The sequence below is a fragment of the Zonotrichia albicollis genome, chromosome 6, assembly GCF_047830755.1.
Source record: "Zonotrichia albicollis isolate bZonAlb1 chromosome 6, bZonAlb1.hap1, whole genome shotgun sequence".
Classification (NCBI taxonomy): domain Eukaryota; kingdom Metazoa; phylum Chordata; class Aves; order Passeriformes; family Passerellidae; genus Zonotrichia; species Zonotrichia albicollis.
The window spans coordinates 46,370,206-46,394,522 of NC_133824.1; the positions used below are offsets into that span (position 1 = coordinate 46,370,206).

The window sequence follows — 24,317 nt, forward strand, 5'->3', positions numbered from 1 at the left end:
TGGTCCAATCTCTGTCTAAATGATTAATTCATTTTTTTTTTTACTGCTTTCATACCATTCAGGACTTTTACACACAGTAACTGATAACATCAGATAACCACTTATACCCTGAGACTTCTGGTTCAACTGAATCACTGACTTTCCTCTGGCAAAATCAGCATTTCCACATGAAATTCCTGCTACAGAGAGCCTGGCTGCACCAACTCACCTGTGGGATGTGTGTTCTGGGATTTGAAGAGGCCCACCACACTTTTCCCATGGAAGCCCCCAGACCTGAGGAGCAGAGTGCTGTTCTTGGTGTTCTTCCAGCACACCACGGGCAGGCGGTTGTGGCGGTAGCAGCGAGCCACCCTCTGCAGGCTGCTGTCCTGCACGGACTGAGGCACCACCAGCAGCCCAGGGTAGCTGCATGGACAGCAAAGGGGAAAAAAATAAAATAATTAAACAATTAAAATTGCTTGCAAAATGCTCAGCAATAAAAATAAAATTGCTAAAATTACAAGCTGAAAACACATCTTAATGAAATACACTTTAACTGTCAGAATGACTTTTATTTTTAAAGTAATTTTTACTCCAAGCCTAGCAGATACATTAAGCAAATTGCATTTTAAATAGAAACTGAATTATGAAAAATTTGTAAGACTCATTTTTCATCACTTTCCATTTAATGTTACATTTTACTTGGAAGTATTTTTCTTCTTAGTGCATCTCTTATCTATCTTTATAATAAAGCTGTATTTTTAAGCAGGACAGAAAGCAAAATTTTGAGGTACACAAATGAGGCAGTAGTTCCATTTTGACAATTGTATATGAAATATGAGAATTGAAAGGGAAGAATGTTAGATTGCCTAAAGTATCAAAATGAAAGCAATAGTCTTTCGTTTATGGAAAAATATATTTAAATTTTACAGTTGGAGTCATTGGAACAGAGTGCTTGACACTGCATTTTTGTGTTCTGTTAAAACATTGCAATGCACTGAGAGATTAGAAAACTCGCTGACATAATACTTTAAAGATAGAAAACAAATCAAGATGGTAGTTTTGCTCATGTTAGTGAAAGAAGGATTCAAGCAATATGAAATATGATTTTCTATTGCCTCCAAAAAATAAAAAATCAACTTAAGTGCCAATTTCATGTGTTAAGAAGAAACTAAGATGAGGAACAAGAAACAGCTGTTACTAGATAACTGCTTAGTAGATAACTTTTATTCCCTCTACAATATACACTATTTCTGCAAATTCAATTCTTGGACATTTATTCAACTGCCCTCAGACAAAATAAATGTACATGCTATTTACAGTCTACACAGCAACCACAGTAATACAGCAGTAGGTAAGCATTTATATACTGAGATTTGTAATTATTTCAGATACTAGTTATATTTAAAAAAAAAAGCCTAGAGAGTATTAAAAACTCATGGTTTTAGGGGAGGAAAGGGTTGTCTGCATGATGTTCAAAGCATAATGAAAATGGACAGATTTCATGCCTTCATCTGCCTTGTACTCCATGATGACTTAACGAGTACTCCAGATAAGTCAGAAAACAAGAAAGGATCTAATATTTTTCTTCTGTGTCCTTCCTCCTGGCAATTCCATTGTCCATAATGAAAGCAATGACCAGCCTAAAATGGCTCTAGAGAATGCAAAAGTCTTCAGATATGACTCATGCAGATAGGCTTTTGTATTAAAAGGAATTTTTGTGGGCAGTGTCAGCAAACTACATCAGCTTTCCCAACAAAAGAAAGGACTCAGTAACACTGATGTGCTAAAACACAGCATGTGACTTTCAGCACATGACAAACTTTGAAAGTAAATACTTTAGTGAAGTTAACTCTAACACATACTTTTTAATTTGAAGAAAATAGTTATTTATAATTGCTTATGAAGCTTGCTTTTTTATTTAGGAACAGAAGAGATGCTAAATGCAAATACGGATATAATGCAGATATTAATGCAGCTATACATACAAGTGTCTCTAGTTTCAGCTACTTCAGTGAATTGACAAACTCACCTCCTGCAAAGGGAATACATCCTGTTCAGTGCAGTTATTCTCAAGTATTCTGTTTTGGAGCGAGAGGAGTTGGTGCTGATGGTGCCCAGTCCCAAACGCTGATAGTCCCTGAAGCAGGCTCTTTCCACTAACTGCTCCATGGTTGATTTTTCTGATGCTTTCAGGGTACCACTGGTGTGCAGCTCACTGTCATCTGAAACTAAAGGGAATAATCTTCCTGGGGAGGCCAGCAGTTACACAGCAAACAATGCTACTTTATTCCAAACAAGTTTGTGCTGATCTCAGTGATGAATAGCAGGGTACAGGACATGCAAACCACAGCTTACTGAACTTATAAACACTAAAATAGTATTTTAGTCAGCAAACCTGACTACAGCACCAAGTTACCTACTGTGCTTGTGGCTGGCATGACTAACATCTCTTTGGCTAAAATCCTAGAGAAAGTTATTCACATATTCATTTGAACTGAACTGAAGACAGATAATCTTTCTTTACCAATTTACAATTTCTTTACAGAGTCATTACACATTCAAGATAAAAGTGAACTACACAATTTTTTTTAAAGCTATCTTCAGAAGAGGTAACAATCTTTTTAAGGCTTTAAATGTTTCAGTGTTGTAATTTCACAAGAGATGACTGTTGGGTTTTGAATGTCTCAGTTTCAGTGTCAGGCAGCAGCTTTCTTCAGCCGTGCATATCAGCTGCCCTTTCCAAAGCAGAAAAAACTCCAACCACGACAGATAAAAAACTATGTCACAAGTTCAAACTACTCTGAAACTCAAGTCAAGCAAGGTCTTTGTACAAAACCTGCCACCTGCCTATTAGCGACACTTTCAACCATTTCCAGATAGTTCTGAGAGCAGATTTACTGCTCACAGCATGTATCAGTTACTTGCTACCACCTCAAGCATTGAAATATGTGCATATGAGACCTATTTCTTCATGGATGAGGCACTGAAAACTAAATGAGGATTCAAACTTAAAACAGGACTTTATAAAACTGGAATTCAAACTTATTTAGAAAATAAAAATTATACTATAATTAACATTTTACTGGCAGTAGACAACATTCAGAATTTACAGAAGTTGTACCTCTATGATTTTTTTTTCTGTGCATCTTTAGCATAAAAGCTAAATGAAAAATTTTCTTTGCTCTTTCAGCTAAAGAAAAAAAATGTCTCTATTTGATCTAAAAAATAAACTTGAACACTCTGGATCTCCCCTCTTTTTCCTCTTTTTTCATATTTGTCATGGTAAGAAGAAGTCACACAATATCTGAAGAATGAAGTGCACTAATGAGAATCAAATTTAAATGAGCTCTAGAAATAATTCTTTTGGGTCATACAAAATCTTGGTATTTAACAGTTTTGAATGGAAAGCTATAAGTGACTCATGATGAGGGTGTTTTTTGTGAAATATTTTTTCCTAAATGGATTTTTCTCCCATGAAAGCAGGTACATTGGTGATCAGACTTGGCAAAACACTCCCCTGTGCATAAAATGCTAAACATAAGAGCTCCTATTCATGTCCTTAAGCTGAAGAGAGAGATGAAGATATTTTGCTGCCTCAAGTTTAACATGATTTATTTGATTTTGAAAAACTAAGGAATAATCCCTCTCCTCTCTCTTACTGTTCTTGAGATATGACTGTTTTCAAAAGAAGGTTTCAGTCTCTTGTTTTATTGAACACACCCATATGACCACTATAAGTAAAAGAATTTACTAATGATTGAGATATTCTAAACCCTGAAAACAAAGAGATGAGGAGGAGTTTGAGGGAAATCAGATGTTCATTGGCAACAACTCATAACTACAGTACTGTGCTCAGTTTTCAAAATCACATTGCAAGATAGATGTGGACTACCTAAAGAAGCCTGAGAAGAGAGCAATGAAGAGGATCAGAAGTCCATCAAGACTAATAAACAAAGAACTGAAAGAAGTGCACTGGTTTAACATTGAGAAGATAACAGAAAAATACTACAATAGATCATAAATACATCATGCATTGCAATCAGAATGAGGGGAATCATGTCTTCTATCTGTATACAGTGACAGAGTAAGAAATGAAGGGTTTAAATTGAAGCAACAGGATGTTTAGTCCTGCATTGTTTGTTTTCTCCAGCATTAAGGATAGTTTCAGTATTGGTATAAGCTGCCCGGAGTTGTGGAACCTTCACCTTTGAAAGCTTTTAAGAAGTCAGGCAAACACCTATGAGGAACAGATGAAGTATGCTGATCTTGCCTTGGGGCAGAGGGTTGGACTACTTGATCTCATGAAGTTCCTTCCAGCCCTATCTTTAACAATTGTTTTTTAAGTGCATCACCTGCTGTAGGTGGTTCATTGTTGGCAGAGCCGCATAGTTTCCTATACTTCAGTTTTTGAGACTTGCAAACAAGTCAGAACCAAAGCCAAAGCCGCAGCAGTCAATACCAAAGGAATCACAGTGATTGCTGCCTGTGCTCTCTGTCTGGAGCAGAGCCACTGCTGCTGACAGCTCCCTACCCTGATGTGCCAGTGCTGCATGGAGAGAGCAGCAAACTCAGCCTTTGGTCACCTTAACACCTTCCCAGCCAAGACATCTGGAGAGCAGCAGGCCTAGAGACTCACAAGTTGTAATTTTAGATTTTTTTTTAGGGAAGGAAAAAAGTGACTGTCACTTATATAGCACCTGTGTTCATGGAAGAATGTTATTGTTTTGTGTATCAGCAATGCAAAAACTCTCCAAAGTTCTTCATCATCAAGAGACTGTGAATACACAGGTATGACTGTGCTTGGTGTCTCTGGGTGAAGGACACAAAACCACCCCAAAATCACCCAGGTCCAGCCTGCAGAATTGTTTCTGACCCAAAGAACATGCAACATCAGAGCACATGCTAACTCAGCACTTCAGGAAGATGATGGAAATTCAATTAAGAACATAATTTTTCAGCCCTCTAAAGACACTCCGTGTTTTCCAAAGCTTTCTTTTTGCCTATTTCTCATCACTTTATCTGGAATGAAAGAAGATAAATAGTATTTTTAAGCTTGCCTGTAATAGCTTTCTTTCATTTCAGAGAGAACAGAGGCTTCATTCCTGCTTTAGACAGCTCTCATACATCTGTTCCTAAGTCACATGAGTTGCCTTGCTCAGTGACCAAACATTCAACAGCAAAATTCAGCTTGTTTGATGTTTGGCAGAAATTATCAGTGTTTGAAGAACACTTCATTATCTGAGATGGCTATGTTTTTTTTAAAGAAAGAATGCTTAGAAAAAACAACACCTGTTTATGTACAGGAGAATCTGGTTCCCTCTAGTGGTTTGTTATAAATTAGCAGTGGTCCAGATAAGGATAGCCAAGCAGCATTTAGGAGAAGAGGCTTTTTGGGGAAAGTCAAACTCCACACCACCACACAAACTGCACCAAGTGCCCAAACCTCTTTTTACCTTCTACCCCAAAATAATTTCAACCAAAAATATGGGAAGTGGTATTTTCAGTAGTAACAAATTCTGCTGCTTTCAGAAATCATTTGTCAGTTCCACATCCACAAAAGTCTCCAATTCACTCCCTCTTGCACCTCACCAGTTACTGCTTCCTCATCACAGACTAGCTGCAGGTGTCAGATGTATAGAGATAAATGGAAGCTGCAGCATGCTTCTGTGCTGTTTCATCTCCATTAGCATGATGTAAAATGATCTAAAAGATATAATATCTAAATAATTTGATAATTAAAAAACAATCTACTACTTTTCTGTATCACTGAATTAAGTCAACTTCCTCTTCTCATTGCAAAAGAAAACACTCACTAAATGCACAGATTTGAAACCCTTCTCTTTCCTGTCTAGGAAAACCCTTCAATTTCTTGTTGAAGGCATTTCTCACTGACTATGAGAATGGAAGCACAACAGGACAGATTAATTAACCAACATGGACAGAGAAGTCACACTCTTACCAGAGATATCATCCTCTTCATTCCAGCCAGGCCGATTCCCTCTCTCCTCCACTATGGTTCCTGTTTTCTTCTTCAGCAAGTACTGGCGCCCAATTGTCATCTTCCCAGCACGTTTTGCTCCCTTCACAATGCTTTTGGAGAAGGTACTGTAAATCCAAAACAACAAAAGCATTTGGAAACACTCATCTGATTCTGCCTGATAGCATTTACAGATTTCTAGAAAGAACGCAAATAAAATGGATTTAATCGTCTTTCACTTAATACAACAACTATAAACCTCAGAAAAATTGCTTCCTATGTTAATTTTTAAACAAAAATTGTATTACTTTAAGATAGATTTGTGTCCTTTTTTCTACTGGTAATGAATATCATAATTAAAGAGGTCATCTTTCTTTAGGTTTTTTTATTTTGCTAGTAATGTGATAAATCTAGAAAATTGCCAAAGTAAAGGCAGGAAAGATAGAAATTACCTTTAAGTTTTAGGATTTCATGACTAGCTTGGGATTCTATTTCCTGTGTCAACAATGCACTAATTAACAGAGAATCACAGGAGCCACCACTCTGGAATAGACCAATGATGCAGCTGGTCCAATAAAAATTAACGTGGAACATAAAATTCGAAAGAGGACCCAAAGCTCAAAGTCTAAATGAAAAACCAGTAGAGCAAATGCATAGAGTAAAATCAATCCTAATTCTCATCAAGCTTTAAGTGGCTAGGCTACTAATTATAAAGTAATACACAATCTTCTTTCCATGTTGAGATTGCAGAGCTCAAGATGCTACTTCTATTTTGTGTGTTTCAAAATGTAATAAGGTGCTCATCCAAATCTACTGCAGCCAGAAGTTTAGATCAAGAATATAATTCCTATCCCATATAAATATCTGTACCCTACCAATCTATTTGTTACTCAGGATATACAAAGAGATGCAAACTAGCAATCACTTATTTTGACATGATCTCCACTTGTGCATTGTTGTTCAGTGCATTTGGATAACACAAGGCAAGAACATCAGTAGGAAAAGAAGGGAAAGGAAGAAAGGTTGTACCGGAATGAAGTGTTCTTTTCTTTTTGTTTGGGGAGAATTATCTGTGGTGCTGTTTGCCCAGCTGCAAAGGCAAAAGTGCTGAAGATGGACTGAGGGTAACGGAACTTCATCAGCTGTTTCTTAAATATTTCCACCACTTCAGGACTGACTTCTTCATCAAATGCTACTTTAATTAACTGTGTATTAAAGACATGACATGTTAGAAACTGGAAAACAATCTGAGAATTTCAGAAATGGAAAGATTCTAAAATGTAGTAGCAAAAATCCCATACTTTCACAGTATTATGCCCTTCAGAAAATACAAATACATGTACATATGTCTCATTTATTTTGACGGCTATTACACATTTTAAGAATTTTTTATTTCTTTTTTTAAATTTATGTCCTAATACTAAGGTATCTTCACTAGGCAGCATCTGGAATTCTCATAAGATCAAATACAAAATATTTTGGTAAATCCAAGTTGTAGTGCTGGCACTAAGACACCTACAGCAGTTCAAATTCTGGTCACATGGGACAGCTTAGCTGGGAAACAGCCTGCCAGCTCTGCCCCTACACTGGGAACTGAGGTTGGTAATGCACTTCAAAGACTCAGCAAGCCAGCAATTTCAGCATTCATATGTCACAACCATTATATTTCTATTACTTAGATGTTCCAATTTTGGCCTCACCTTGCAAAGTATAGAAAATTGCTAGTAAAAAAAGGTGATAGTCTGCTCTGTAAAAAGGAAATAACCTTGTGCTATTCAACACTGATCCATCCACTTGACTAAAAATGCTTTTTTAGTTCGCGGGGGGGGGGGGGGGGAAGTCCCATCCAATCATCCTCTGCTGAAAGCAAATCAACAATTCAGGGAAAACAAATAAGAGACAGAAAATACGGAATCCATAAAAGGCCCAAAAGAACTCTAAGAATGCGGAGAAAACAAACAAAGAAATATCCTAGAGGTCTGTTTCTGAGCACATACCTAGACACCTTTTAAATTCCTTTGCTTGCCATCTAGGAGGTGGATTTCATCCTTGCTTTTCCAATTTCACTTGTTTTGTAAATACTTTCCAAATGACTAATGGCTCTGTTGTTCTAGGGCCTCCTTGAAAGGAGCCCTTCAGTCTTTCGGGGTTACACAGATCTGAAGTTTTAAAGATACCAAACACCATAGCTGCACACAAACCCATCTGAAAATCATAATTAATAAACAAAGGGGAGGGGCTATTTCATCCCCTGTGTTGAACCCTGGCTATTACATAGGGGACAGGGAATAAACTGTTTGCGGCTTGTTTTTGTTCACATAACCTAATACAAAACTATGCTAAACAAAAGCAAAGATGATGTTTGACCCAAGTCCAGCTCTGAAAACACTGAGCTGTGTCTGTATTTATCACATCATTGAAGCATGCTAAGTATTCTGTTAAAAGATTTCTGGAAAATAAAGGTCCTCTCAAAAGTCCACAAGAACAACTCTTTTTTTGCTTGTTTTACTCATTGGCATTCCTAATTTTGTGTTTTTGAAGAGGATACTGAAGGATGATTAGCTAAATGATGCTCATTATTGTAAGGAATTAGTAAAATGCTGTTTTGTTATGGTTTCAAATGTTGGAGTTACTGTTCTCAATGAAAATACACTTCTGCAGTCACTCAACCCAGCAAAGTATTTCATATCTTCAGCACTGCAGTCTACTTTCAGTCCATGATACAGAATTCCTTGCTTGCAGCTTCTGATCTCTTAGGGTTAAGATCAAAACCAAGAAGGAAAATTCAGGAAAGACTTCAGGATTCCTAAGTTTTACAAGCCCATCTCTATCAATTGTCCTGCAATACACACTTCTGCTGAACACACTGATGGGGATCCTACAGAAAATTCCAGGAGCTGTGCCTGTCAGATAAAGGCTCACTGGTTCTACCCTAAAGATTTCTGGAAGTGCAGCTTTCATGTGCAACATGCCATGATTTTCTGCCATGGATTTTAACAGAAAGCTGGTGAAGTGACAAACTTTAGAAGAAAGCAACATTCAGAGTTTTTCCATATTGATTCCATGTAGCTGGAGGAGAGGAAGCAGGTTCTCCCTGCTTACATGCAGGGATTCTGGACCCAAAACAGCCCTTTTCTGGTTCCAAAATAGGTGAGGAAAGCAGTGAAAGAAATCCAATGTGAAAATAGCAACCCTATGTAAATACCAAGAGGGCCCAGAAATGCCAGGGTTTCTATGAGTTGTGCCTTGTCTGTTGACCTTACAGGGCAGAGAACCAGACTCCTCACAAATGCCAGGGCAAAGTGCTGCTCAAAAATATTCTGAGCCGCCTGTAGCCACATAAATTTCCACAAAACTTCCTTTTACCTGAAAAGTGGCTGAACTGATCTGCAGCCCTTCCTGCATGCTCTGCTGCAGCTGGTTCTGGATGCTGATCTTCTTCTCCTTGGTCATGGAGGCGATGGGAAAGCTCCGGATCACGGTCTGCTCCCCAACTGAGGATACAACACAGACACTTGTCAGACCACACAACCTCTGCTCACACTGTCACTGGAATAAACAAGGGTGAATAAGTACAAAGCAACATGAACATGATGGTACAGGATTAATTTCAGGCAAAATACCTGAAAAGTTGGCAAATTCCTGAAGCGTCATTTGTAATCTGAATTTCTACTATATTTCAGCTGTAATGATTAGAAAAATATTCTCATTACTTCTGAGTCTTTCTACATAATGGAAATGCAGCCCCAAAACCGAGGTTGGTAGGGGATAAAGAAACAATTTCAAGTTTGTTTAGATTTCATAATGCAATGCATAACTTAGAAATTATATACTTGATATCATTACATATGACCATGAATTTTCCGCTTTAATACTTCTGACAATCTGCTTAGAAATAGCAATTGGTAAACTATGAAAAAATAGCATTCAGAAGAGCTGACATATTAAGAAAATAATGTTATCTCCAAGCAATAATTTTAGGTAGCATAGTAACTCATTAATATTTTTCCTTTCACTTGCTTCCAGTGCCTGAAAAAAAAACTCTTTCATGATGTTGATGCTTGAATAGGTGGACAGGCCAGCTCAAAATCCTGCCTATTTGAAGGACCACAATTACCACTGTTTGGATTTTCTTACCCAGTTGATCATGAGGAGTGCCTTTAAAAATAATTCTGTAAGTGGTAAGGAACAAAGCTCCTTCAGCAGGGAGGATATGAGGCCCTCCAAGCAGTCCTCCTGTGGCTTCCTCTCTGCCATCAGGATCCAGCAGCACACGGAGACCTTCACAAACAAATTCTTCTCCTGGCAGTAAAGTTGGCCGTAGAATTTTGGGCTGATGCAAATAAATGGAAGTGTAAGTATAAAGCAGTGTTATACTTCAGGCTAGCAATAATATTTGTCTTTAAAAGCTTAAAAACAAAATTGTTATGACACTTAGCCCAAAGAAGGGAGATGGAGTTTGGACTCAAGGAAGAGAAATGGGTCACAAAAAGCAGTGGGCATGCAACAGCTTGTTTATGATCAGAAGTCTGGCTCTACTAGTTTCATATTTCATGAGACCAAAGCCAAGCACTTTATTTATCACTAGTGGAAATTTTCTTTTAATGTTTTGATATTTCCTCATAACATTATGTGAGGGAAAAAAAGATGACAAGATTTAATGATTCTAGTACTTGTAAAGAATACAAATATGTTTCATAACACTTGCCTTCTGTATTGGTGGAAGCCTCCTACTTTCACGATGGACAGCCTCGAGAGTCTCTATGTGCATTGCTACAATGCCTGAAAAGCAGGATAACCATTAATGAAGTCTCACACAATGGGAAAGAGGAAGCTTTCCTGTAATTAAAACTCTGATAATTCTCAAATTTTGACCCCAAGGAAATAATTATCCGATATTCAACAGCAATTACAGCCTGGAAAAGAAATCTAACACTCTAACTTATCTGAAGGTAACTCAAATTAGAAAGTGCATTTGTTTAATTAGAAAAAGAAAAAAGACTATAAAGCACCTCTTTGTGACAATTCCTACCTGGTATCATGCAGTGCAGACCCTTGATGTGATCCTGTGTGACCCCACTTTCTGTGCAGACCTTGTCAATAAATCTGGTGATGAAGCGCACGACAGCATTTGCAACATCATTGTTCTCTGAGTCCTCAAACCCACTCTCAGTGTCATAACTCTCTGCAACGCTGCCTGCAATGCTAAGGGCACAAATAAAAGCAGTAACAAGTGTGAACAATTCAGCTAGGGATGCACACGTGACACTTGAACAGACACTGACAATCTGTGTGAGTTTTTCCTAATTACAATTCACAAACCTTGCAGAAAGCATATAGTGGTACCACAATTACATTGCACTTTCATTGCCAAAACTTCATGAATGATGACATTGGACAATTTTCTCTCCATGAGTCCAGCACAGATAGGCCCAGAAGAGAAAAAAACAGCTTTTTGGAAGTGAGGTCTATGTTTTCCCTTCATAAAGTCAAGTAAAGTATTCGCAACCCGTGGTAAGCAAATATCCAGTTATATAGTCATATATATATATATATGATCATTAATTGTATATTTAGTTTACAGAGCAAAGCAATCAAAAGCTAAAAAGATCATAAGGAAAATTTTTTGTGCATTAGATAAGCAAGCAAGTCAGTGGGAGATATACTTTGAATGGCTAAAAATGCCTCCCATAATAATATTTGGGGCCAAATTCATAGATTGCAACATACACCACAAGCAGTCTACTGAGCACATCCTAATGCCTGAGATTAGAGGTGTGTAGTCAGCAGAAATTAATAACTCCATGGGGAGCTTCACCCTGATAGTATTTTACTTGATGCCAATGTACTCACATAGTGTTCTATAATTTTATCAAGTGAGAATTTGTACAGAGAGGTGATAATGAAGACAATAAACAAAGAGGGAGGAAGGCTTGTTATGAAATGTCCTGGATTTGCATGCTAGGGAATGAATGGAACTGGTGTTAAACTCCTACTGCTTCCTTAGTAATTTAACCTTTGCCATTGTGGTTTAGTCCTCTTGCTTTTTGTGACCTCGGTGCCTTTCCTCCTTTGCAGCTGTTGCACAGGAATGATGATTTTATAGAAGCTATACAAATGCTGTCTTGATTTTAGGTTCATACAGTGGTTTTTTCAAGTTATATAAAAACTAAGAGTCGGCTTGGGGCTGCTGTTTTCTTTCTCACCAAACCCCATGTTTGTCTTCAACATCTGCATTTCTAGATTAAAAATTCTTATTGGGACAATACAATGTTCCTTTAAATGGAATCACCCCAGACAAAATTCTGTTATTTGAGAGGAATCATGTTAGACTTCTACTCAACTACTGAACTTGAAAGGAAGTGAAGACGCTGAAACAATCTGATATTTAGAGTACAGCCATTGCGCAAGCTGTGGCCCATCCTGCTGGATAAGCCCTGGCCTTGGGTACCCACCTGTTTGTGACAATGCTGTTGCTGCCACTCTCCCAGTCCCCAGTGGCTGATGTCCTCAGTAGCTTGTTCTTACTTGTATCCAGGGGCACCAGCAGGTAGACCATGAGGTTGGCAAAATGAATGGCCTGGCTGAAAACTGTGCTTTCCTCATTCTGGACCAGCTCCTGCTGTGTCTGTTTATTAAGGGTTGGCCATAACCTCAGCTGCTCAGCAGCCAGGTCCATTGCTGTCTTCTCCTGGTCTGCAGGAGCTTTCTCCTAGAAGACACAGAGAAAGAAATATAAAGACATAGAGCAAAAAATAAAGCTCCAACAAAAAACCCCCAATGCTTGGCCAAAGCTTTACTTATTACATTCCTAATTAAATTTCTTCAGTTATTTAAATTATATTTTCATTTAAAAATAAAGAGCAAATAACTACCCTCAACAGATTTTAAGGAGAGTTATGGGAACTGAGGTTTGAGAGCAGTTTACTGAAATGCACCAGTAGCACAAAGTGGGCAGATCTAAATAACATCATTGCTTTTAAGGTCTTTTTTATGCCATCCAATCTTCCATGTTTCTTCAGAGTGGTGATTTTAAGTGATTTTAACACAGCTGCTCTCCTCAGCTTATCCACTTAGCCCAAATAAGAACAAGCATAAATCAGATTGAGAAATAATGTGCAGCTCATGCCTAGATGTTGGCAATATTCTCCAAATTCCTAGGATGTTCAGGTGAGGGAAGCTTTTATATAAATAGCTTCCAGACCAGCTGAAACATTCATGTTTTTATATGTGGGAGTCCAATTCTAGCATTAGCTTAAAGCAAGTAGGTAGATGGCACACAGTCAAAGCAGAATAAAGGAATCTGGCAGCTGATATTAGTGACCTAAAGCCTGATGTTAAATTCATGAATGACTAGGTATCTTGCAAATGCTTTTTCCACACTAAGCTGAGCTAACATCAAATTATAATGCTTTGCAGATAAATGTAAATTTCTATCATTTCTCATGCTATTGTACACTGTGTAATACAGGAGAAAATTAAAGAAAAACATGTAAAATTGGAAAAACCATAACTTAACTGTCTGTAACCGAGGAGACAGTTAATAATAAAAGTATTACTTTAATATTTTAATAAAGTCTCATACCTTTTGTTTCAACTGCACTGCATGGTTGTCATCTTTGGCTGTAAGGTAGAGGGAGCGAACTTGATTCTGCACGTTGCTATAGAAGGTTGTTTCCCAGAACTGCTGGTTAGTCCAGATAGGATGATCTTGCACACAGGTGTAAGCAAACTGACTAACCCCAGGTGCTAATTTCTGAAAGCAAAAAATGTGCAAAGTTGACAAACCAGTCCTATTATTCAATTTTTTTAAAGGCTATGACTTCAGAACTGACCCACACATATGTGCATATGTGTGATTGTGTAGCACAGACTGAAATATGAAATATATCAACTTTTGTACTGCAATATGGGCTAGAGAAATTATCTTCAGTTTTGTCAACTTTTGTACTGCAATATGGGCTAGAGAAATTATCTTCAGTTTTGTGCCATTCAAGAAATTAACACACAGGGAGGTTGTATACAAGTCTAATGCCAGTGCCAGGCATGGTCTTCTTGATTCACAGTAGAAAAATGAGAACTGAGGTAAGAATTTTGTGATAACAGTACAGAACATATTTGTAATATAAAACATCTTCCTTGCCAACAAACTACAGTATTTTTAATAACCTAGTTGTACAACACAGAAATCAGTATTCAAACAGATGAAAATTATTTCTCATTTTATTTAGAGCTGTAGGAATGAAATTTGAGTGTCAGCTGAGTCCTTTCGATAATCTGCATTTGTTGCAACAGCAGAAGATTAAATAAATTGTTATCTTCAGTGTTATTTACTGAACTGAATGACCCAAATCCAGTTCCTGAAAGAGTGCTAATTTGAGTATGTTCTTTGAAGTCACAAGGGTCTGGATCACTGTAAAGTCTCAAACAAACCCAGAATTGTTACAGCATTAGTCATTATGAATGAACCATTTTTTTCAAGTACTTCTATTTATTTAGGTTGCACTGGTCTCCCAGAGAGTTGTTTAATATTCTTGATAACAACATACAAAGAAAGGAAATTTATTTCAATGACCCAAATAATGAAATCTTTTATCATATTCTTACTTTTTAAAAAAATAAGGCCACAAAACAATGTCTTGTATACTGCATGTAGCAAAGAAGCAGGTAATCTGAATTTGTGCTTATGATTATTTCTGCAGCAGACCTGAAGAATAAAGTATATTACCGGGTGCCTCATTTAATGGCTTTCACTCACAATACTACCCATTATCTGAAACACACAATATCTAGAACTTAGATTTTATTGTAGTGATTATGTTGTGAACCACTTTCCTGGAGAGCATGAATACTACTCCATTTAATATTTGTAATTGTGGAATTGTACAGAACAGCCAGTACTTACAATATTTCCCTGGTTGGCACTTGGGCATTCAAATGGAAGGGCAGGAAATTACAACCAAAAATTTTGCAGTCTGGTTTACAGATTTCCGGTTTTGCAGTTCTTCAAATTGTGTTTTCTTTACTAGGCTCCTCCAAGCACAGCATGAACTAAAAGTCCTGATCATATGCCATGTACTTATTCCCTATCAAAGGTTCTAGAAAATTCTGTATCTGAGGAAAGGCTATGTGGCATGCTAATAGAATTTACCCCACTGAAGTGCCTTCTTGTGCTTAGCCATCTATAAGTGAGCAGAATCATTTTAATTTGATCATAAAGAATTTAATCAAAATTTCTTAGTAACCTGTTAAGAAATCTGTATCTACTCAAACAATGTTCAATGTGACTGTTTATTCAATGCAGACTGAGAGAGCAGATATCTGGTTTGGTTACCACATGCCTAAGTTTCAGTTGTGGTGCAGCTTATGGCAGATCACAGGAAATGATAACTGATCTCCCAAGCCTGATCCAGCTGCTAAATCCCAGAACAGGTCAGCACAAACAGTGTCCTACTCCTCTTTGCAGGGACTGCTGGACATTCCCTTGAAAAAACCTAATCATACAAAAGACACATCACAGGGGCACAAACTGATCTGGCTCAATCATTGACCTACCTCAAAATCCAGATGCACAAAACCTGCGTTACAGAGGAATAGGGATGATGGGTAAATCATGGAATAAAAACATGCACAACATAGCTTGAAAGCAAAGGTTAGTGCTAAAGCCATGTCATGACTTTTACTTTGATTTATTATTTGTTTTTTCACTGGGACTGAATTCCCAGTCACAACAGGTCTGCAAAAAGGGAGTATGAATGTCAAGAAGAGGGGGAAGGTAAAAGGGGGAAAGAAAGAAAAGAAAAAGGGGAAAGAAAACCAAAAGGAGAAAGGAAATAAAAAGACTGCTCAAGCCTAGCTAGTTGGTAGGGTTAACTCATGTCAATTTGTGCAGTAAATGCACACAAAGGAGTGAGTTGGCTGTCAACATCTTCAGTTGCCTTTGATGACTCAACCCACATCAGCTAATTGGGTAAACTGGGTAGAAAAGGGGTGATCTTTGACACAAACTCAAAAAGAAGTTTAAGCTCCTAAAAGTGGGTCTAAAGAAATAAAAATGGGATAAATGATTTTCACATGGGGACAAACATGACAGGAAAGCTGAGGGACTTTTAGAAGCTCTTCCTGTGCTCATAATTTAAAACCATGAACAAAACATAATTTTTAAACAATGGAGATTTATGTTCACATATAATAACGTAAATCAACACTGATAATAACAACTCCTAGACCAAATAAAAAAAAGTTTGTTTACAAAAGCATGAAAGAAAACACATCAAAAAAAGCCCAGTGATCATAAATATTATCCTTCTCATCACCTGCATGTGTTGAAACAAATGGCAAAACCTGATAGTGGCCAGAGCACAGAATCAAAATCAGGACTTGCAGTTCCTGGCTCTGCCAGTTATTTTGGGCAAAATCACTTTGGATTCTCTGCTTGTTTGGGTTAGTTTGTTTGTAAAAAAAGCAGTAACAATACCAACCTCAAGAAGCACAATGTTGTTTCTGTGCAGCCTAAACCCATGCACTAAAAATACTCTTGGTACAAACACAAGCATTCCATGAAGTTTGCAGTGTCTATATTTTCTATGCTGAGAGTGCTTAGTCAGCCCATTTCCCTAGAATGGAAACTCACCTAAAACATCAAAAGGGCCCCAATGTTTACTGCTGCACTCCAAAGAATTTGCTCAGAATTTCTCCAGTTTAAGTAGAACAGTAGTTTGGGGTTTTCCATCATGAAATACTACATATATAAAACACATCTTCACCTAGCTCTCCACAGGGCAGCTAAACTATACTGATATTTGTGCTCTCCCTCTGTCCCAGTAACTCACTCCTGCCAGACAGCATGAATGCAGGGGGCAGCAAAAGAATTTCCTATTTGTAAGGGAAGATTTAGGGACTGAGAGCTTAAAAGAGACCCCAGAAGAAAATAATAAAAATAGTTCTGAACTGATGAAGTCCTTATTCTAAAGCCGTCAGTATGACAGAAAGAGCATTGAGGTGTAAATTATAACAACCAGCAGAAAATCAGTCAACTTCTGCAAAGGACACTGAGTCCTTTAAACAGATTAATGAAACTTAAAACCCCCAAATGCTCCCTTCCCAAGTTCTGTATGAAACAGACCTTACCCCTATCAAAATAATAAATTACATACTACAGTTTGTGAGAACACAAAGTGGATTTGGGACTTGCTATGTAAGACAATACAGGCAACTTCCTGAATTCAGGAATTATCTTGCCATTATTTCCACCTTACTGAGAGGTACTGGGTAACACCTGCCTAGAATTTTTTCCAAGTTCCCTACACTGAATACTCCTGATTGTAAAAATGATATTTGCAACTCAGTAAGAAACACGCAACAGTTCCAAGACTCCCAAACTTGCTGGAGGGTCCAAGCCCTCAAATAATGTCTCTGTAACATTAAATTATCTAGACTGCTTGTTTCAGATAAAGAAAAGCATGTGTTGTGCTGGTCACTCAGCAGTTACTACCCTTTACACCACAAAAGCTTAAAGAAGGAATTTTATTATAGCAAAGCAGAGGATCTAGCTATTGATTGTGTAGTTGAAAAGTGATTTTCAAATCAAAAAGAATAAAACCCCAAATATGAATATACCTAACTGCTTTTTTGTCTCAGTTATGGAAATGAAGGGCCAAACTCAACAGTGCACTGTTTTTTAGAGAAATCCAGTTTACTACAGAAATAAAGTGTCTTTCTGTGTCCAACTGACAGTTTGAATTATTGATTAGGATAATCAGCTGAGAAAATGCAGCAGAACAAGTGAGGAGGATGCTGCTGAAGGCAAAGAGGAGCTTCCTCCTCAGCTCCTGGAGGAATCACTGGCTGTGGTCACCATCTGACCTCTCTGAGGAAGCCAATGCAGCACCTTTGCATGCCCAAGCTCCTACCCTCCTCTACTGGGTACACTTATCCCTGGAATCTGCAGGCTTAGAGGTCATCAGGACACAGTGCACTGCTAATTTAAAGAGCTGCTCCCTGTCCCTGCTTAGATAAACATCCAGTCAGCACCTATTGCACACCAGCAGCAGGTACCAGTTACTGCAGCCATCCCTGCCAAGAGATGCAAACCAAATTCTGCATGTTAACATGTTCCACCAGCCAGCGCTGCAGGCACATCCATGCTGCGCCCACACACATCCTGCTAAGCCCAAAAACTTCAAAGTTGTCCCCAGGATCGCCCTCACTGAGTGACCAGCAGGACAGAGCCTTATCTACATCCCACCTGCAGATCCCCCTGCAGCACAGAGTGAACCACAGGATGGCTTGCCTTGAAGATCATCCAGTTCCAACAGCCCTGCCATAGACAGGGACACCTCCAGTCTCCCAGGTGGCTCAGAGCCCCATCCATCCTGGCCTGGAACACTTCCAGGGATGGGGCAGCCACAGCTTCTCTGGGCAACCCTCCCTCATGTCTCATCCCCCTTGCAATTAACAATTTATTCTTATTATCTAGTCTAATTCTACCCTCTCTCACTTTAAAGCCATTACACACACATACTCCAACAAGTATAATTGTACATGAATATGTTTTCAACTCTGTGCTGCATGGATAACATCAGTCAAAAAATTCAATTCAATGGATGGCTTTCCTATTTGGTCTAAAGTATAAAATTATACCCACACATATCATGCACACAAATGTGAGGAAATGTCATAAAAGCATGAAGGAAGAGCTGCAAAGCTTCTGTTGATTTCTATCGTACTGCTTCAGAAACAAACGGTGAAATACTAAAATGAGTTTCGTCTCCAACCTGAAAATCCCGGCAACAAAAAAGAAAACAATTTGCCCCCTCTCCTGCCACCAAGCCAGACTCAAGATTGACTTCTATTTTAAAATAAAATGAGTAGTAAAGTAGGCTATTAAATTGTTTATCTACTATTATTTCAGCATGAAAAATAAAAGGAAGGTCAATTCACTCATAATTCAGTGCTACCAAATCACCGCCAGGTACACTAAACCAGCAGAGGGCAATAGAATTCTAGAATTTTGCAAAACTGGGATGTAATTCTGGATGGAGCTTTATTTACTGTATACATTTTCTGGCAAAAGTCACTTAAACATCTAATTACTCATGATCTCTAATCCCAGATTCCTGAAGGTCATGTGTAATTTACTAACCATTACTTAAAGCCATGCAGAATACCTCAGATTTCTACATGGATTTCTCAAGATGGATATATGCTAATACAAAGTTCCCTGTAACATTAAATAATACACATTATAACATACTTCTTTCTCCAAAGAGAAAAAAAAGAGATTTAAACAGTTCTGTTACACAAAGAAAGAAAGGAAACTGAAATAGTATGTTCAGGTCCCACAAAAAAGAAATTACATTTTCATACCAGAACTTCACAGTTCTAAATAAGGTTAAACTCCACAAAGTGGATGAGAAATAGTTTGATTTTTCTCTCTCTATACATCACAATGAAGTTTTGGTGTGTTAAATCCATTAGTTAAGATACAGATTTCACAAATTCTCAGTTGAAGTGCTGAATCCATCTGAAGAGTTTTTCATATTATTTTGACACAGTTATTTTGCAAATCTCCTAAAAAGTCACTGAATCCCTTTGGATCAGGTGGTTCAGCAGTGAGTGTGCACCTGTACGTGCACTGGAATGGTGGCATTGGCTCTACCCACAAAAACAACCCACAGCAACAAAACTGTTATCCAGGTCTGTGCTCAGAAATAAACAAACCCTGTAAATCTCACAAGTTTATGAGTTTTATCCATATTCTAATAATGGTTCTTAGAATTACGGGTGACCTGATACATAACTTAAAGCCCAGCTAAGCAGAGCATCTAAGTAATCCCCCAAGGTGGTAATAAAGTAACGACTTAAGTTCTTCCATCACTTCATTCTAATGGCTCTTTAATTACTATTTTCCCTCTTCTATGGGAGCTTTCTCTATCTACCCTGGTCAAATTATTTCTGAATTTCGCTCAGTATGTAGCATTTCCTTATCTGAAGGAACTATTAAAACAATAGTCCTCAAGTAGATCTCAAGAACAGGATGAGCAAATTTGAAAGGTGTAAGGGTACAATACAGAATATATATCGCAAATTCATAAAATTTGAACAGTAGTAGATATCATCTTGGCACTATAAATGATATATATACTACATGATCAGGTGAAAGAAAGAGGATGAGCAAAATCAGGAACCACAACACTATGAAGAATTCTGAAAGTAAGAACAAGAAAACTGAACTTGCACTCTGAGCTAAGTCATTTGAGAGACCAATCAAAATCCAGTTTGACCAACAAAGAAAATTACTGTGGAGGTGCTGAATGGAAGTGCCTTACAGAGCAGGATATTATCTGTCAGTTCTGCCAGACATTAGGTGCAGTTTGGGCACGTGCAGCGCATGAGGAAGAGGAGAGCCACACACCTGCCCTGTGAATTCTCACTGGCACAGAGTTATGAACTCATGATAATGAGCTAATGGGTATTCACAAGTTTAGAGGGCTGTGATTAATCAGAGGAAATCAAGAAGAGCATCCTACCAAGAACTCCAACTGCAGGTACCATCATGAAGGGTACAGAAGCAGCAAATGGAAAAAAATATGCAGGGATATGGATGAAAACAAGAGTAGGAGATAAAAACTCTGATTATGGGCTTAAATCACTTGGCTGTGTATGGAAGAAAAGCATTTGTGACACATCAATTCTTTGGTCACACTCAGTTTAAATTGTTGATGAGCTATCTAGGATGGCAACTGAGACATTCACAGAGCAGCAGGCAATACACACAAATATACCAGCAATTTCTCTCCCTTACCATCTGTAAGCATTTGTTCTCTCATGGAAACATAAAATAGTGGTGCTCAAGTCATGACAGAGAATAATGCCACAATGAGATGGAACTCAATGAAGGAAATTGTGTTTTCATGCAGCAAGTTCCATTCTACTGGGATAAGGACGTGGCGATGAGGAGGCAAAGCTGAACTTACACGTATGGAAAACGCAGGGGGAACTCTGTTACTTCATTTACATTCCTTCACATTAAGCTCAGAAGCTTTACTAGATTTTAATTAAGCCACCAGAAATTCTTTCAGGGTGAAAATTCGAAGTGAATCAGAATTTCTGTAACACTGTAATCCCCCCTAGAAGTAACAACGTAAAGAGATGGGCAACAACAACTCAAAATTCTTAAGCCAGAGTTATGTAAATCAGTTATAAATGATGTGATTCAATATTGAGGAAATGCAACAGAAAGATTTCTCCTTATTCCAGGCAATAGTGGGTCAGTCCCTCATTAACACACAATTTACTACACAATTCATCATTATGTCTCATTTTAACTGGGGGAAATTTCCTTTTTTTTTCTTCCTGACCAAGTACTGCCTCCCACAAACCACTAAGGAAAGGAACTACAGATTGCTAAATTAGGTTTTCCATTATGTTATCATTCTGGGAAAGCCATCTTCTTGAACAGAGCAACGTTACCACAGTAATTGATTTCCTAAATTCCTTGTAAAGACACATGTTATAAACATTCTCCAGTCAGTCTCTCCTATTAGCATGCTAACCTGTTGTGTTATACTTTCCTGTTTAATTTCTTTTTCCCTCACCTAAAAATAATTTTGGAAGTGAGATATTCTCTACTGTAAAGACATAAAATGTATTCTACAGGCATGTATTATGTATCTATCAGAAGCAGAGTGCACAAGTTAAAATCTTAAGGATCAGGGATGACATTTGGGTGCCTGTGTTAGTAAGGGGTAAGGCAAAAACACTCCATCATTTCTAACAAGAATCCTCAGATTCCTGTTTTAACATGAGAAATATGTTTGCTTTTACAAAAATAATTTACTGAACTATAATATTTCTACGAAAAGAACTTTTAATGGATGTAATAAAAATTTGACTGGAGGAGTGTTTGGAAATATTGACAGAACTTTGACCATTGCCTTAAAAATGCTCTTCCATGACCCCACTCATATTCATAAGCACCTGCCAAGTAACCACATTATTCTCTCTCAGAAGTCAATAAAACCCTGCTTTTACGTCATGTCTATTAAAACTCCAGCCCTAATTAACCTACTGGTGCACAGAATCACCAAGAGTAATGATTATTATGAATAATGATGACTGTCATGAATCATGAGCAATAATGATGACTCCACAGCTTCCTTCCAATTCTTCAAACTGGCTTCAAGTATTATCACTTACTTCAAATACTTGTTGTAAGCTCTTGAGGCTAAGTATCTTCATTTTTCTGTTCTTTTGTAAAAAAGCAACACCAGCAGTTCTGGTCCACAAGTAAGGCTCCTGGATTTTCCAGGAATGTAAATAATGCTCATATGGACACTCGATAATGTTGTAAACGTTCCTTTGTGGTTCAGCTTATTCTCTATTATCCATTACATGATACATCCATGTTCCTTTTAAGCAGGCAAGTTAATGTATTTTTATATTACAGGGATTAGCATTCTGAGAATGATAAATAAAATAATTTTAGTACTAAAAATAATGTTACTTAATACTATTTCAGTCACAAAAACATTTCCATAGACTAAGATAGTATCAGAACTGGCAGAATAGAGATACAAAAAGAAAATTAATGGAAGCAGACAAAACTCCTTGCCAAGACAATAAAGGAAGTCTTTCACGATGGGAGTTTCCTAAATTAACGCCAGCAATTCAAGAGTGAAGAATTTTAAAGTAGAAGTGATTTTAATCCAAGCACACCAGAAAGTTTTAGAAGGAAGCACAATAACTAGGTGCAAGAATGAAAATATTTCAGGGTAGACAGCTAACATATTACAGAAAGTCTTCCTAGCTTTCTAGGAGGCTAAAAGCATGCTGCTGATTATGAGAATTACTTGGGACAATCACAGTTGTGCAGAAATTAAAGTTAAAAATCAAAACTCATGTTAAATGTAAAAAACCCCACTAATTTTGCTTTTTAAATTACCTGCATCATCCAATAGCTTTATGCAATTCCCTGGTATTTACACAAATTCTAAAATATACACTAATGTAATATTGTCATTGAGTAACACAGATAATGTTAGTACCAAATTATGCCACTGTTTCCCAATATTCCACAGATTCCAGCTGATACTAACTGTAAAATTTGCCTGACAATGACACAAAAATGCAATCAATTCTTCACCCATCACCACAGATTTTCCCTATGAGCCTTTCATGGAGTGGAGTATCTTCCCTGTGACTTCACAGCTGCTGCTACACAACAAAAGAGCACATTTCAAATTATGAAGCTTCTGTTACATAATTAACCTTGAATTGGGTCTCTCTTGGAAGTGGGGGGGGGTCATGATAATGATTAAAATATTATAAACTGTTCTGAATTTCACTAGTTCTGCCTCCAATCTTCAGAGAAAGCCTTCATCCATGAAATTGGGAATCCCTCCTACACCCAGCTCCAGGCTCTGGAGTTGAGCACTCATTTACTCAGGAGGCATTTCAAGGAGTAAAGGCTTTCTTCCATTGAGTATCTGCCATAACTGTTACTGAAACCTGGTAATCCATTTCAGCTAGGGAAGTACACACTCAAATTGCTTTCATTTTATTACTGTGCTATGCGAAACACATATAATTCACTACGGAAAGCATTCAAATGATATCTATTGGTGCATTAACACAAAATACTTCCAGTTTCACATTTTCTTATTAATTTAGCTTCTTACTTAACTCACAATTTTGTATTCTCCTTGAAGATTATAAAGAAATCCCTTGGACTAAAATCCTTTTCTTCACAAAAATGCTGCCAGGATAATTCTTAAGATGACCTGAATAAAAGTTCTGTACTATATTCAAAGATTTTAAGTTAAATTATTTAGACCAAATGTTGTTTTTTTAAAAACTCTCAAAAAGTCTCTGATTTTACGTAATTCTCTTTCCTTTTCAACAAAAGTACAGGAACATGGAGTACAAATGAAAAATGGACAGCCATGCAGATGAACAGCCCAATGATGCCATTCCTAAGGAGTTCAGCCAGCCCCAGTCTGCAAAGCTGCAGACTCATTTCTCTCATTCCATTTCAAACTCTACAAAAAAATTCACATCAGTATCCAACTGAAATTTTATTTGAAATTTTGTGGCTTAGAAGCATTAAAAATAATCAATTTAAAAAATCAGTTTTTCCCTCTCTCCCTCCCAAGAATTACATAATTTAGACACATAAAAATTCAAAAGTAGTCTCCAGTGCATCTTGCTAAAAGACAAATGTCAATTTGAATGTAATACATCCAAACTGAGAGAAATTTTGTTGCATTTGGGTTATTTTTTTGCCTAAACTAGATCAGCAATACAGCAAACCATTAAAAACAACTGACTCAGAAATTTAAATTCATTTCTCACTTTC

The 24,317-nt window shown here is 37.5% G+C and overlaps 1 protein-coding gene across 11 annotated transcripts in view; it reads right to left on the reverse strand.

Annotated features, from left to right (window-relative positions):
* Positions 1-24,317, reverse strand: part of SBF2 (SET binding factor 2) — a 232,315-nt gene that overhangs the window by 35,966 nt on the left and 172,032 nt on the right. For all 11 annotated transcript variants that reach the window (XM_074543433.1, XM_074543428.1, XM_005494563.3 and 8 more), the window contains exons 18-27: positions 13,545-13,715; positions 12,415-12,671; positions 10,992-11,164; positions 10,668-10,741; positions 10,097-10,292; positions 9,326-9,453; positions 6,989-7,164; positions 5,942-6,087; positions 2,012-2,210; positions 209-405 (exon numbers count right to left, since the gene is read on the reverse strand). In XM_074543433.1, the coding sequence (XP_074399534.1) occupies positions 209-405; positions 2,012-2,210; positions 5,942-6,087; positions 6,989-7,164; positions 9,326-9,453; positions 10,097-10,292; positions 10,668-10,741; positions 10,992-11,164; positions 12,415-12,671; positions 13,545-13,715 (1,717 nt within the window). The remainder of the gene's footprint in view (positions 1-208; positions 406-2,011; positions 2,211-5,941; positions 6,088-6,988; positions 7,165-9,325; positions 9,454-10,096; positions 10,293-10,667; positions 10,742-10,991; positions 11,165-12,414; positions 12,672-13,544; positions 13,716-24,317) is intronic.